We start from the raw sequence: 12,221 nt of genomic DNA, 5'->3' as shown, positions 1-12,221 counted from the left end.
GTCAAAAAAAAACAGCTGTGACGTCGACCAATCAGATCCGGTCTCGGTGTTAATGACAACGGTTTGCACCAATCAGAATCAGACCAAGTGTCTTTTATTGTCGTATCACAAACAGAGCATCGATATGTAAACTGAGCATACAACACTTGGTTTTTTTTGGGCATATTGTCATCTGCACATGAGTGAAATCATTTTTGAAAAGTAACGAAGTACTTTCTTAAACCTCTCTGGCACACCTGTGTGATCAACCTTTGTTAAAAACACAAAAACTCTTATATTTGAAATTCTTCAAAGATCCAATATATTCAAATGAAATGTGTGTAAAATGATGAACAAGACATACAAACATATTTAAATGTGATTGAAGAGTGCAGCTATGAACACATAGGTTTGAATATGCTACACTGGAACATCATGTAGCTGCCATGAGGAGCAGGAAGGAGCTGTGAATGGGGTTACAGCACGTGTCTGTGTTGGTGTGTGCTGCTGTGTCTCTGTATTCGATTTGAAAGCGGGGATGATGGCGGTGAGTGTGTGTAGGTAGCTTCTGGAATGTCTCTGAATTGGAGGAAGACATGAAGTGGGGAGGGAACAGGGAGCCGCTGCACCACACCGGTCCTCATCAGTAGATCCGGTCCCAGCACCGACCTAACCTGCAGCCGGCACATGTGGGAAAGACGGGGAATGGAGTCTAGAGGGAGGAGGGCGGAAAAGAAATGGACTGTCATCACTCAACGTTTGCTACAGTTTTGTGAAAGCAAATCTGCATCGTATATTTTGTCAGTGTACCGAGATGTGGACGTGGTTCCCAGGTCTTTCCTGCCCGTCTTCGATCCAGAATACGTTTCAAAGGGGGAGACAGATTCGACCAGTTTACAAACTCCAGCAGGTAATTCAACACCTCACTGTCTGCCTGCTCCAACCTAGAAAGCATAACAGAAAGATATCGATCGAGTACAGTCATCTGATACTTGACGAAGAGTGGACAAAGTGAGAGGACAGTCCTACATGTGGGGCTGAAGCAGCAGAGAAGGTTCCAGTCCCGCTTTTAGAAGCAGAGGAAGCCAGCAGGCGGCAAAGTGTACTTGGTTCAGTGCCACACAGAGCAGCTCCCTCAGTTCCTGCAGCTTTAACACACTTTTCCCACGATGCTTCGGTACGGAACAGTCCCTGGTCAAAGCCTCCTGTCGAGGGATCCGCCTGTGCTCAAGTATCAGCTGCAGCAGGTCTGGTTTGTCAGTGGCCAAGCCGTACATCCAGTCCTCCTCGCTCAAAGTTGCTCCTGCAGCTACCAGCAACCCCACTGATTCACTGAAAGAGAAATGAATCAAAGTCAAGTACGAATCCATCGGTTTTATGTCGCGTATGTTCTGTGAGGGGGTCAAATCTGACTTCTAACAAACCTGCACGGTTCGCTGGATGTGCGACTCAAGGCCAAGGAGAGCGGTGATTGGACGCCCAGGATGTCTGAGCAGACCTGGGCGTCCGGGCTATAACCTTCCCTCAGGAGCGTCTCCACGCTCTTGCTCTGATGGCTGTGGACGGCCAGGTACAGCGGACTCACCATGCCATCCCCACGGTCACACACACGGTCCGTAGCAGCGATCAGCCTCCTGAGGACACTGCGTGGACAAAACATAACAGAGATAAATGAATATCACAGCGCAGGAAGAGGCAGAAAGCCAACTGGGCTTCTTTGAAGCCTCCACCTATATAAGGTCAGGAATCACTGCACAATAATACATCACTGAAAGACGAGTTGTGAGTCAGTACCCGATGTGGCCAAACTCAGCGGCAGCATGAATGGCGAGCTGCGGCCACTCGTGGCTGCAGGCTCGATTAGGATCTGCCCCGTGGTCCAACAGGAAATCCACACAGGCCTGGTGGCCCTCCTGAGAGGCGATGAGCAGCGGCGTGGCCAGATCAGCTGCCTGAGTGTTCACGTTGGCACCTAAATACAAAAATACAAATAAAACACAATTCATTTTGTATTTTATTTAACTGGATGTAAGTGAGGAGAGAAAAGAAGAGGCGGAGAGAGAAGCTGGGACACAAGAAGAGAACTCTGGTGCATATTGATCAATATTAAATTGCAAAAAACAAAAAGGCACACATTTAAAATATCTATTTACCAGCATTAACAAGGATTTCCAGGCATTCCTGTTGTCCATACTGTGCAGCCACAAAGAGAGGGGAGATCTTATGGTCGTCCAGAGCCTCCAGGTTGCACACGTCGACCAGAATGCGTACAATTTCACTGTGACCCTAGTGAGGATACACAGGTTAGGATGCACCTCACAGTGGTGTGTGTGTGTGTGTGTGTGTGTGTGTGTGTGTGTGTTTGTGTGTGTGTGTGTGTATCTCAGTTCCATAATTACCTTATAAACAGATTGATGAAGGCAGGTCCAGCAGGACGCGGTGTGTGTTCGGTCGACCTCTGCACCTTCACTGACCAGCAGCTCTACAACCTCCTTGTGCCCGCCGTCAACAGCTGTTGGAAAACAGAGAGCATTAATCCAATCACATCCAATTTAACTTTTAAAAGGAAATGCATTTATTATCAGAGGTGCACACAGTACAGAAAACACAGGAACACCCGTTTGATAACGTGTTATACCTGCGTACAAAGGACAGGACAAGTCATTTGTTAGCTGGTTGATGTTGGCGTGAGTCTTCAGGAGGAGTCGGAGCACAGCCAGGTGTCCCCGCTGCGCTGCCAGGTAACATGCGGACTCCCCCTCATGAGTCAAAGAGTTCACGTATTCAGCACCGCTACGGGAGGAGCCTGCTGAACAGACAGAGGACAACAAAAGCTGTGTCTACCTGGACAACTTGAACTACCTGTTTTTGTATATTGTTGTTTGCACACCATGCCTATTGTTCATTCTTTTTGTTTTGCACCGGGGACCAGTGAATCACAATTGTGTTCCTGTAGGTACCTCACTGTGTACAGATGTATGACAAAATACGTCTGTTATCTCTCCTCTTCTCTTCTCTTAAATGTGAGGATGTGTTGCTTTCCTTTGTCTATACAATTGTAAGTATGAATATCTTTGGGTTGGTCCACTTTAGTGCCAATTTATCCAGACAAACATCCAAGCATCCTTTGCTTCCAGCTTCTGAAACATGAGAACTACAACCCTGAGTGGAACCGTGACCTTCCTTACCGTCCGCAGCAGACACGATCTCCTGCACGCACTCCTCGCTGCCAGCGGCCGCCGCCTCGTGCAGGGCGTTCCAGCCGCGGTTGTCTGGACAGTCCACACTGAAGCCTCTCTTTATCAGCCTCCTCACCCGCTTCCTACGGCCGGAGCGAGCCGCAACAGCAACACTGGAGACTGTGTCTCCGTAGCACTCTGTGAAGTCCATCCCCTGCTTCAAGAAGAGCTGGATCCATTCATTACGCCACTACCTGCAGTGGTGGACAGTAACAGCAACTACGTACATTTTGTTCTCAAATACTGTACTTAAGTACAAATTTTAGGTAATTTTTCCATTGTATGCTCCTTATTACTTCTTCTCCTCTGCATTTAAGAGGTAAATATTGTACTTTTTACTACATCTAAACATGTACAGCAGTAAAATACAACATGCTCATTGATTCAGCAGTAATAATAATCCAGAAACATATAATAGTACATGTTACTGCACAATAAATACTTGTCCTCTAAGTAAATTAAATGTGGCTGAGGTTTTCAATGCAGGACTTGTACTTGTAGTATCTCCACAGTGTGGTACTGACACTTCTACTTCAGTAAAGTATTCGCATATAATCAATAGAGGACGAATCCTATCGGAATTACAACATTTAATAGCAACTTCAGGCTCCAAGCTAATGCTGTTGACCACAAAGATCTAAGCTAACGTTCACGAATCACAATATATAGTTAAAAAATGTCATAAACTTTAACGTAACATTATTTACACATACATGACACACAGTACGTTTAGTTATTTGTTGTAATTTGGGGGGGAAAAGAGGCGCTTATTTACCAAAAAAGAGAACATCAACGGCTGAGTCGCTGTTTGATGACGTCACATCACAACATCCCGTCGCGTGCCGCCCGCTTACAAGGCAGCTTGTAGTTCGTCGCAGTCTGATTCAGGCGTTTTTAGCTGCTGGTCAGAAATTCACCGTTTCATCGTCAGTTGTAGACTTGAATCCGCTTCATCCGTTTGTTTTAAAACCGTCTGAAGAAATGCGAAGACGAAAGATAAGAAACCTGATGGAAACAAGCTAATCAACAGTTTACACCGGGGCTGTTTTAAGGTAAGTTAAAGGTGGAAGTAGCTCGAGATTAAGCAAGCTAACGTTATCGTGTTTATTTATGCTGCTGTAGCAAAGACTCAATTGTCTCAATGTAATCTATGCCGACATGTATCATCTTGATATGAAAAGACACGAGTCAAACACCCCAACATCACAGCCGTCAGACGCTTTAACCTGCAGTGTTGGAAGAAGTATTCAGATATGTTTCTACAGTACAACTACAGTATACAAATACTCTGTTACAAGTACAAGTCCTGCATTCAAAATCCTACTTAAGTACAAGTGCATGATGTATTAATATTAATGTGTAGTTACATGTGTAGCTACTATATATTAATCTATCATATAATAATTGATTAGTTGATTTAATCTGCATTAATAAAGCTACATCATCAAATATCTCGTAGCTCAAACTGTAAAATATATGACCTGTAGTAAAAAGTACAATACTTGTGCCATAGAAGTATAAAGTAGCATGAAATGGAGTGAAGTACAAGCATCTGAAAATTGTAAAACCTGAGTTAAATGTAAGCTTTATTCCACCTGTGCTCCTGCACACACACACACACACACACACACACACACACACACACACACACACACACACACACACACACACACACACACACAACATATCTGTTGTCAGATGTATTCATAATGTTGAGACTTAAAGTCTCCTGATTTGTTTCCTAAAATGTCTCATCATGCTACCTTTTCCCTTGAATTGCCTCAATACTCATCTCCTACCCTGTCTCCTACGTTGTTCCCTACTTTGTGTCCTAGCTCGTCTCCTAGCGGGCCACGGTCCCTGTGGCCTCAGCAGCATCATGGTGGACATTGGCGTGAAGAGCGGCGCTGCTTGGACCTGTCGCGCTCCGCTGGCTCGGGTGCTGCTTCCCGTTCACGTCGGTAACGAAGAGGAGCTCAGTCAGCCGGAGGGAGACGAGACGACCTGGTGAGACACTCCTAGCTTCTGTGTAGTTATCTGTTCAGGCTGTCAGAAGTTAACTGTGTGTGTGTGTGTGTGTGTGTGTGTGTGTGTGTGTGTGTGTGTGTGTGTGTGTGTGTGTGTGTGTGAATGGTACCTTTATCATGTGCCCCCCCCCCCCCCCCTCACAGGGGTGGCCCGGTGCTGCTGGAGCAGACGGAGGAAGGCTCTCCTTGTGTCCTGACGCTCCGCTGCTCCCCCTGCTCCCCTGCCGCCATCGGCCGCCTGCTGCTGGTCAGCGAGGCTCGGACCATGGAGGTGTACGACCAGATGGGAGAGTACTGCGGTACGATACGAGGGGAGAGGGACGACAGCGTCCAGCCGGACAGGTACACACACACACACACACACACACACAGTTATCAGCACTTGGGTTTGAGGTTCTGGTTAAGTTCTGATGACATTTGAGTTTGATGAACGTCTGACGGTAAGTTGAAGCAGCGTCTCCTCCATCTTTGTTTTGCCCACAGCTCAGACAGAGGGCCTTTCTACAAGAAGCAGCTGATCCTGGAGCACCCGTCCTCCGCCTGCGAGGTGAAGGTGAGCTGTGTTCAGAGAGACGTTTGACGTCTCCTAGAGACCGTGGGTCTTCTAAACTTTGATCTTCACACTGTTTTGTATACATGATATACATTATACATTTGAGTTGAGTTTAATCATCTGGCGTCGGTGTCCCAGCTGCTGTCCCTGGGCGGTCGGAGCAGTGTTTCGGTGTGCCGAGTCCTCGTGGGCCTCCGGGCGCTGCGGCCCTGCGCGGCCCGCGGGCCCGGCATCGACATGCAGCAGGTGCAGTGTCTGGTTGAGGAGATGGGGACGAGCCTCTCGCCGGGAGCCCAGAACCTCATGGAGATGGTGCACTTCCAGCAGAAGGTGGGAGTAAAGGAGCAGTGAGTTACTTATTACCTTAATGACCTCTTCAGAGGACGATGCTGAGGGACTTCATGTTCTCACTCATAACCTGCCACTTGCTTGAACTTCGCTTATTGTTGATTTCCAAAGTGCTCCTTTTAGCTTTGAGACCTTTGGTTTCAGTTCATTTCAGCTCACTATGAAAATCAGCTTGCTACGTGACACAGGGCCTGTGTTTCTCTCCAGAACCAGACCAGCTCTCTGGGTGGCTTCCTGCCTCTCCTGATGGGCGGAGGAGTGTTCTCTGCTCTGGCTCAAGGAGCCAACATCTCCCTCAGCAACCAGCCCCAGCCTGCAGACTCCAGGGTATCAGTTATTATCATAATCATTTCATTTTGAATGTCCTGCATTGATAAATCCTTTCTTTAGCATGTCCACTAGCAACTTCATGCCAGTGAAGTGTGTTATTAGAAAATGTTTGCACATCAGATGAATAGTCTTGTTTCTGTGTCTCTAGCCTCCAGACGGCTCCATCAGGCCGGCAGATGAAGCTCCACCGGCTCAGAACGGAGCGATGTCAGACGGCTCCTCCTCCTCAGACCTGCTGGTTTCTGGTGTCAACACAAAGAATATCGGTAAGAACGATAGTCACGCAGTGTTGACTCAGAAAACATTACTTTACCGTTTTGCTGATTCTTTTCTTCGTTTTGATTCATAAATCTTGAGCTGAGCCGTTTGTGACGTGGTCTTCCATCTCTAGTGAGCAGTGAGACCGGAGGTCCGGCGAGCCACGCCCAGCTGGCGGAGATGATGTCTCACCTTCTGATAGGATGGGGGCCCGGCCCGGAGGCGGGCTCCGCCGGCCCCGAGCTTCTGCCCGTGCTCCAGAGCCTTTGCGGTCAGGTGACGAAGCTGAGGCTGGAGGACGCGACGGCGCTGGCGGAGAAGGAGAAGACGATGAGGAACGGCTCATGGTGGGTGGAGTTCAGTGAGTCCTGTTCAGACAGCTCACCACTGCTGCTGCTCAGAGAAACTACACAGATGGTGTCGGTGCTTCTAATCAGTCATCAAAGTCACGTGACACCAGAACCCATCAATCTGTAAACAGATAACGGAGCTCCACCTTGTGTCAGAAAGACGTTACTGCAGCTAACGAAGGCTACCAAACATGAGAGATCAAATATTTAAAATTATAAATAATAATACATGGCTATTGTTATTACTACTATACTATACTATATGATAATAGTACTCCTAGTAGAGATAGTATTATCCTGTAATAATCATTGGTTTAGTGGTATTAAACAGTTTAAACTGTAGAGCGAGCTACAAGTGTTTGAGCTCTTCCGTTCTTCTTCAAAGCACTGCGGTGGAAACATCAGGCGTCTGCGATCACCGTGTTTGAATCTCTGCAGCCGGGAGCAGAGGTCGGTGCGGATGAACCGGACTCTTCAATGGGACAGTAGTTCTGCTTGTGTGAGGTCGCTTTGTTAGCTGCAAGCTGACGCCCAAAACACTTCCCACTGCGTCACCGTGGAACATTCACAGATCTCTCCAAATCTGCCTGGCAACACAAACAAAATATCATAATTCATCAGCGCACCACTGAAGCTTTTATGTTCTTTCTCTTCTGGTGACGGTTCTGTTCAGTGAACAGCTGACAGGCCCGGCTACGTAGACGTGTCTGGGTTTGTCAGCGGTGCTGGGAGGAGGCTGATACGGAGACAATGGAGTTCATTCATCAGCACCGCTGAATGTTTGAGTCCTTAAACTGTTGACAAACTGCACCGAACCTCATTGAATGAATCAAATCTTTAAGTCACCGCTGACCCAAAGGCTCAGCGCCGGTTAACTGAATTCACTGAACATTAGATTCACTCTACAATAAAGACGCGCGTTGAGGAGCTGGTGCTACTCGCTGCGGTTTGATAAATGAGGCTCTTTGATGGAGCGGAGCAGCGTGCGTGGGTTCAGAGGGAATGTCAGCTGAGTCCGACTCCACACCGAGGACGGGACGGCAGCTCAGCGGTACGTTTCACCCCAACGCCTCAGTGGAGTAACCGCAGTGCAATGATATGAGTTAGATCCCAGAGGAATGTCTGTTTGCTCGTTTTAAAGATGCTAATCAGAGTTCTCTCGAGTGAAATGTGAACGAACTGTTCACCCGTCTTGCTGTTGCATTGCATTCTGGTCTATGTCGTGATTCTGCGGGTGCAGAAATGTGTTTCTTACTCTGAACTTGTTCTCTTTGTTGTTGACGGTATTGCAGTAACGTTGCCTCTGCTCTGCAGGGAGTTGGACTCGGCCATGGAGCGTCGTCTGGAGGAGATGGAGCGGCGGCTGAAGGAGCACGTGGACCGCCGTCTGGACGCTCTGGAGCAGAAGCTGGAGAAGGCCCTGCTCGGCGCCCTCCACCGGGGAGACGCGAGCGTCCGCGGGACCGTCGGAGCGGACCGCCCCGGCGACGGCCACGCACCGAGTCCAGAACCGTCGAAAGACTAACGCCACAGGCAACCCTTTCTGCCCTTCAACCGTCTCAACCACAGCTCGGTGTCAGCAGGACGCAGACGGAGACAAAGGGCTGACGTGTGAACACTGATAAGATAACATCATAATCTGTTTAACTCCAAGTGTCCTGCTGCCAAAGAAGCCTCTGTGGGGTTTGATGCTCTTCTGTCTGTGGGAGGACAGACGGAGTGAATGTCCTGATGGAGGACACGTCTCATCAGCTTGAGACGTTCAGCCCAAAGAACCTGAGAATCTGTAACAGCAGATATCCATGTTGATAAAATCATGTCCTGTGGCTGCAATGCATTCTTGGAAAGTTTAGCCAACGGTTATTTAAAACGATTCAAATGAAGAAATGTGATCTTATCCAGGTTGATGTTGGCAGGTTTTAACATAACAACACTTATTTATTCATGTTAAAATGTACATGTACTGTAAACCATGTAACTGCACTGATCTTCAAGTCTTTTGGTTGATCCGGCCTTAACGTTTGGTTTGAATCTCACAATATATACGTATATATATATATATATATATATATATATATGTTTATATGTTTATATATATAGTATACTGTATGTATAACACGTCACTGATTAAAATGTGTTTTAATACGACACTGTAATGTTTTAAATAATGTACATGTCTGTAACATGAAGCTGCCAATGTAAACTATTAAAAGGACAGTTTTGACCAGATGTTGATGGTTTAATGCTGATATTAAAACAATAAGAATATCTTCATACAGATGAATGGATTCTGTTTTTTTGGGGGGGGGGGGTGAACTTCTCTTCTAAAGAACAAATGAGGACAGCAAGACACTAGAGGAGCAGGGCCTTCAGTAAGTTCTGTGGGACTGCAGAGAACAACACAATAATGTAACTTCATAAAAGAGTTGAACATCAGAAAGCTGTTTGGCACGGTCCGTTTAGCTCTGGCACCACAACCAGCAGAACATGCTGGCATTCACTTTGGTATCTCTGGGCTCCAGCGCTGACTAAACCCATGAGTCAGAGAGTACTGTGAAGAGCTGACGCTGCTGGTTCATGAGGAGGCAGTTACAGGAAAGAGCTGCTCAGGAGTTTACCCAAAAGTTCAAAGCTCCTTCCAGAAACGCTGGTCGTGAACCATGGAGGTCACCGAGGGTCTCCACTGCCGTTAGTCGAGGAGATGGTCGAAGCCAAAGGCTCCGTGATATATGACTATGAATTATCATAGTCGACTGACGTGAAATGGGTCACTCATTACAGAGGGAGGATAAGATCTGATCAAATGATGTGCAGATGTTTGGGTACACATGTGGAGGACAGGCACTGAGTCACAGAGGAGAGCTCTCATTCAGGGCACTGTGTGATGGTGTGTTTTGACTGTGACTTAGCTTATGTGCCTCACACAATAACAAGACTATATGTAATGTTTACGCATGTGTGTGTGTGTGTGTGTGTGTGTGTGTCTGATCCTTTAGAAGTTGAACACATCCAGCAGCCTGGGCTCTTCTAGTTCCCTCTGGATATGATTAAGGTATCCGCTGTCATGGACAGCCCACTGCTCCCCTTAACCCTGTGAGGCCTGACACCTCATATAATATTCAGAAAATTCAGACTTTTTGATATTGAAGTGTTTATTGGATCTTTTTTTTGTATCACATTTGATACATCAGGCATATTTATCACAACAATGTTTATTTTAGAAACAATAACTAATGATGTTCATTGCTTTTGGAACATTTGAGTTGTTTTTTTTCTTATTAACAGGAACCTTTTTACAACCTGTTTGTTTAACACAGTTTCTGTTTGTTCAGGCAGAGATGGACTTTACATTTCCCACAGTAGACATGGAGAAGTGATTGCCTGTGCAGTGCTTGCATCTGATTGTTTACTCTGAATTTCTTTTTTTTTATTCATTAATTCATTAATTAGCAATTTAACAAAAGGTTATGATAGCCAAGGATTTTTTTTATATATATAAAAAACATAAATTTCCACTCAATAAAACTTACTACCTTTAATTAGTTTAATTAAATGACCAAAACAGTGTATTTGACATTGTGATATGGCATAATCCAGAGTGGACAATGAAATACAATACAAGGATTCACAGGTGAATTATTACTTTATAGTTTGCTTCAATACAGTAAATATTCATAATGAAATATTAGTAACACTATAAATGTTATTCTTACCGTAACTGTTTCAAAATTAGCAACGATTTTCCCGCCGAAAACGAACGAGTCACGTCGTGACGGTTGCCATTTTGGAAATGGAATTTAAATGCCCGCTACCGCCTGCAGTGCATGTGAAATCCACCAGATGGCAGCAGACATGTATAGGATCGTATCCAACAGGTTTTTCAGGAAAGTATTGCTCATGTTGATTACGTAGAGGTCTCTGAAACTCACCTAGCAAATATGATACAAATGGCGCTAGGGATAAATATAGTATAATAAATAAATACAAATAAAAATGTTACTTTCTGTAGATTAAGGTGAGGACACAATGACACGTTATACATCATGAAGAAGGACAAAGAAGTTCAGCTTAAAAGGGCTTCATGTACATTTATGAATGGAATGGGTTATAATGCAGAATACAACTTTATTTTATTTATCAATAATAACATTATTAATGTGTTTAAATGATAACTGTCATAAAGGCATTACACACTCCGGTCCAGTAGGTGGCGGCATGCACCTTAAACGTTGGTTTGTAGTCCGCCAATAAACTCAAAGAAGAATTAACTTCATTTTACACACACACACACACACACACACACACACACACACACACACACACGCACACACACTGGTCCTGCTTTGCTGTGTTTCAGTGGGTAACATGGCACAGAGGGAGGACGAGATGTTTGAGAGATGATGGACGGCTGCTGCAGTTCAGTTTCCGCTCTCGTCTTTGTTCAAACACATTAAACATCTTTAACAAAGACGTGTTTATATATCTGTGGTCCGTTATTCTAATCTCAGTGTTCCCTTAACTGCTTTCATACGGAGAATCTCATGTTTGACATGTCCAGTGAATTGCATGCGACGAAGGGAGGAGGATAAACTCTGAACTCAGGGGAAATGAACCGGTATTTTGAGGAGTACTGGGCTGATTAAGGGGGATGGAAAGCAGGTCTGGCAGAAGTTGGGGGAAGGTCAGGTGACCTGGACAGGAGGACAAGGGATTGGCTGGACAGGACAGAAGACAATGGTTTGAGGGACTACGGGTTTGAAGCCTCGCGTTCAGCCAAATTGCATTTTGTCTGTCTTATTTTTTCGTCATTGCCATCTTGTCTTTTTGCAACCAGAAGTGACACAAGAGGCTATAAGATATTTTTAGACAATCACAATGTTACAATGAACTTTTTATGACCTGAAAACACTTAAATCCCCTCTTTATGGTCTGTTTGACTCTAAATGGAGCATAATGTACTAAATGAACATCATGCTGTAGTGAAGAAGACTGTAAACTAGAGATTGAGACCATAAACTCATGTTTACAATGTTTACTGAGGGAATAAATCAAGAGAGAAGTAGAGTCATTTTAGACTAGACTTCTATACAACCAGAGGAGTCGCCCCCTGGTGGACATTAGAGAGAATGCAGCTTTA

General features: G+C 45.5%; 2 protein-coding genes across 4 annotated transcripts; one reads left to right on the top strand and one right to left on the bottom strand.

The window, feature by feature from the left end:
* Positions 1 to 72: 72 nt before the first annotated feature.
* Positions 73 to 4,064, bottom strand: asb3 (ankyrin repeat and SOCS box containing 3). 3 transcript variants are annotated; one of them, XM_068729279.1, is made up of 10 exons: positions 3,994 to 4,064; positions 3,168 to 3,412; positions 2,618 to 2,788; positions 2,379 to 2,491; positions 2,133 to 2,265; positions 1,774 to 1,951; positions 1,404 to 1,622; positions 1,009 to 1,311; positions 790 to 923; positions 73 to 691 (listed from the first exon to the last, which is right to left on the bottom strand). In XM_068729279.1, exons 2-10 carry the CDS (start codon positions 3,367 to 3,369, stop codon positions 456 to 458), a joined length of 1,689 nt encoding a protein of 562 aa, XP_068585380.1. In that variant the 5' UTR covers positions 3,370 to 3,412; positions 3,994 to 4,064; the 3' UTR covers positions 73 to 455. The 3 variants fall into 3 exon arrangements, with proteins under 3 accessions (XP_068585380.1, XP_068585382.1, XP_068585381.1); XM_068729281.1 differs by having other exon boundaries at positions 2,618 to 2,785; positions 3,994 to 4,063; XM_068729280.1 differs by having other exon boundaries at positions 3,168 to 3,437; positions 3,994 to 4,052.
* A 14-nt stretch (positions 4,065 to 4,078) lies between these two features.
* cunh10orf88 (chromosome unknown C10orf88 homolog) lies at positions 4,079 to 9,362 on the top strand. Its single transcript, XM_068729282.1, has 9 exons — positions 4,079 to 4,270; positions 5,054 to 5,225; positions 5,390 to 5,587; positions 5,729 to 5,798; positions 5,937 to 6,128; positions 6,354 to 6,473; positions 6,625 to 6,742; positions 6,868 to 7,081; positions 8,399 to 9,362. The coding sequence occupies exons 2-9, from the start codon at positions 5,098 to 5,100 to the stop codon at positions 8,607 to 8,609; spliced, it is 1,251 nt and encodes a 416-aa protein (XP_068585383.1). The 5' UTR covers positions 4,079 to 4,270; positions 5,054 to 5,097; the 3' UTR covers positions 8,610 to 9,362.
* The last annotated feature ends 2,859 nt before the right edge of the window (positions 9,363 to 12,221 follow it).

The sequence above is a fragment of the Cebidichthys violaceus genome, unplaced genomic scaffold (genome assembly GCF_023349555.1).
Source record: "Cebidichthys violaceus isolate CVI_PGR_0920_01 unplaced genomic scaffold, fCebVio1.0.p SCAF_45, whole genome shotgun sequence".
Taxonomy (NCBI): Eukaryota; Metazoa; Chordata; class Actinopteri; order Perciformes; family Stichaeidae; genus Cebidichthys; species Cebidichthys violaceus.
This window is presented reverse-complemented; position numbering and strand designations above follow the sequence as displayed.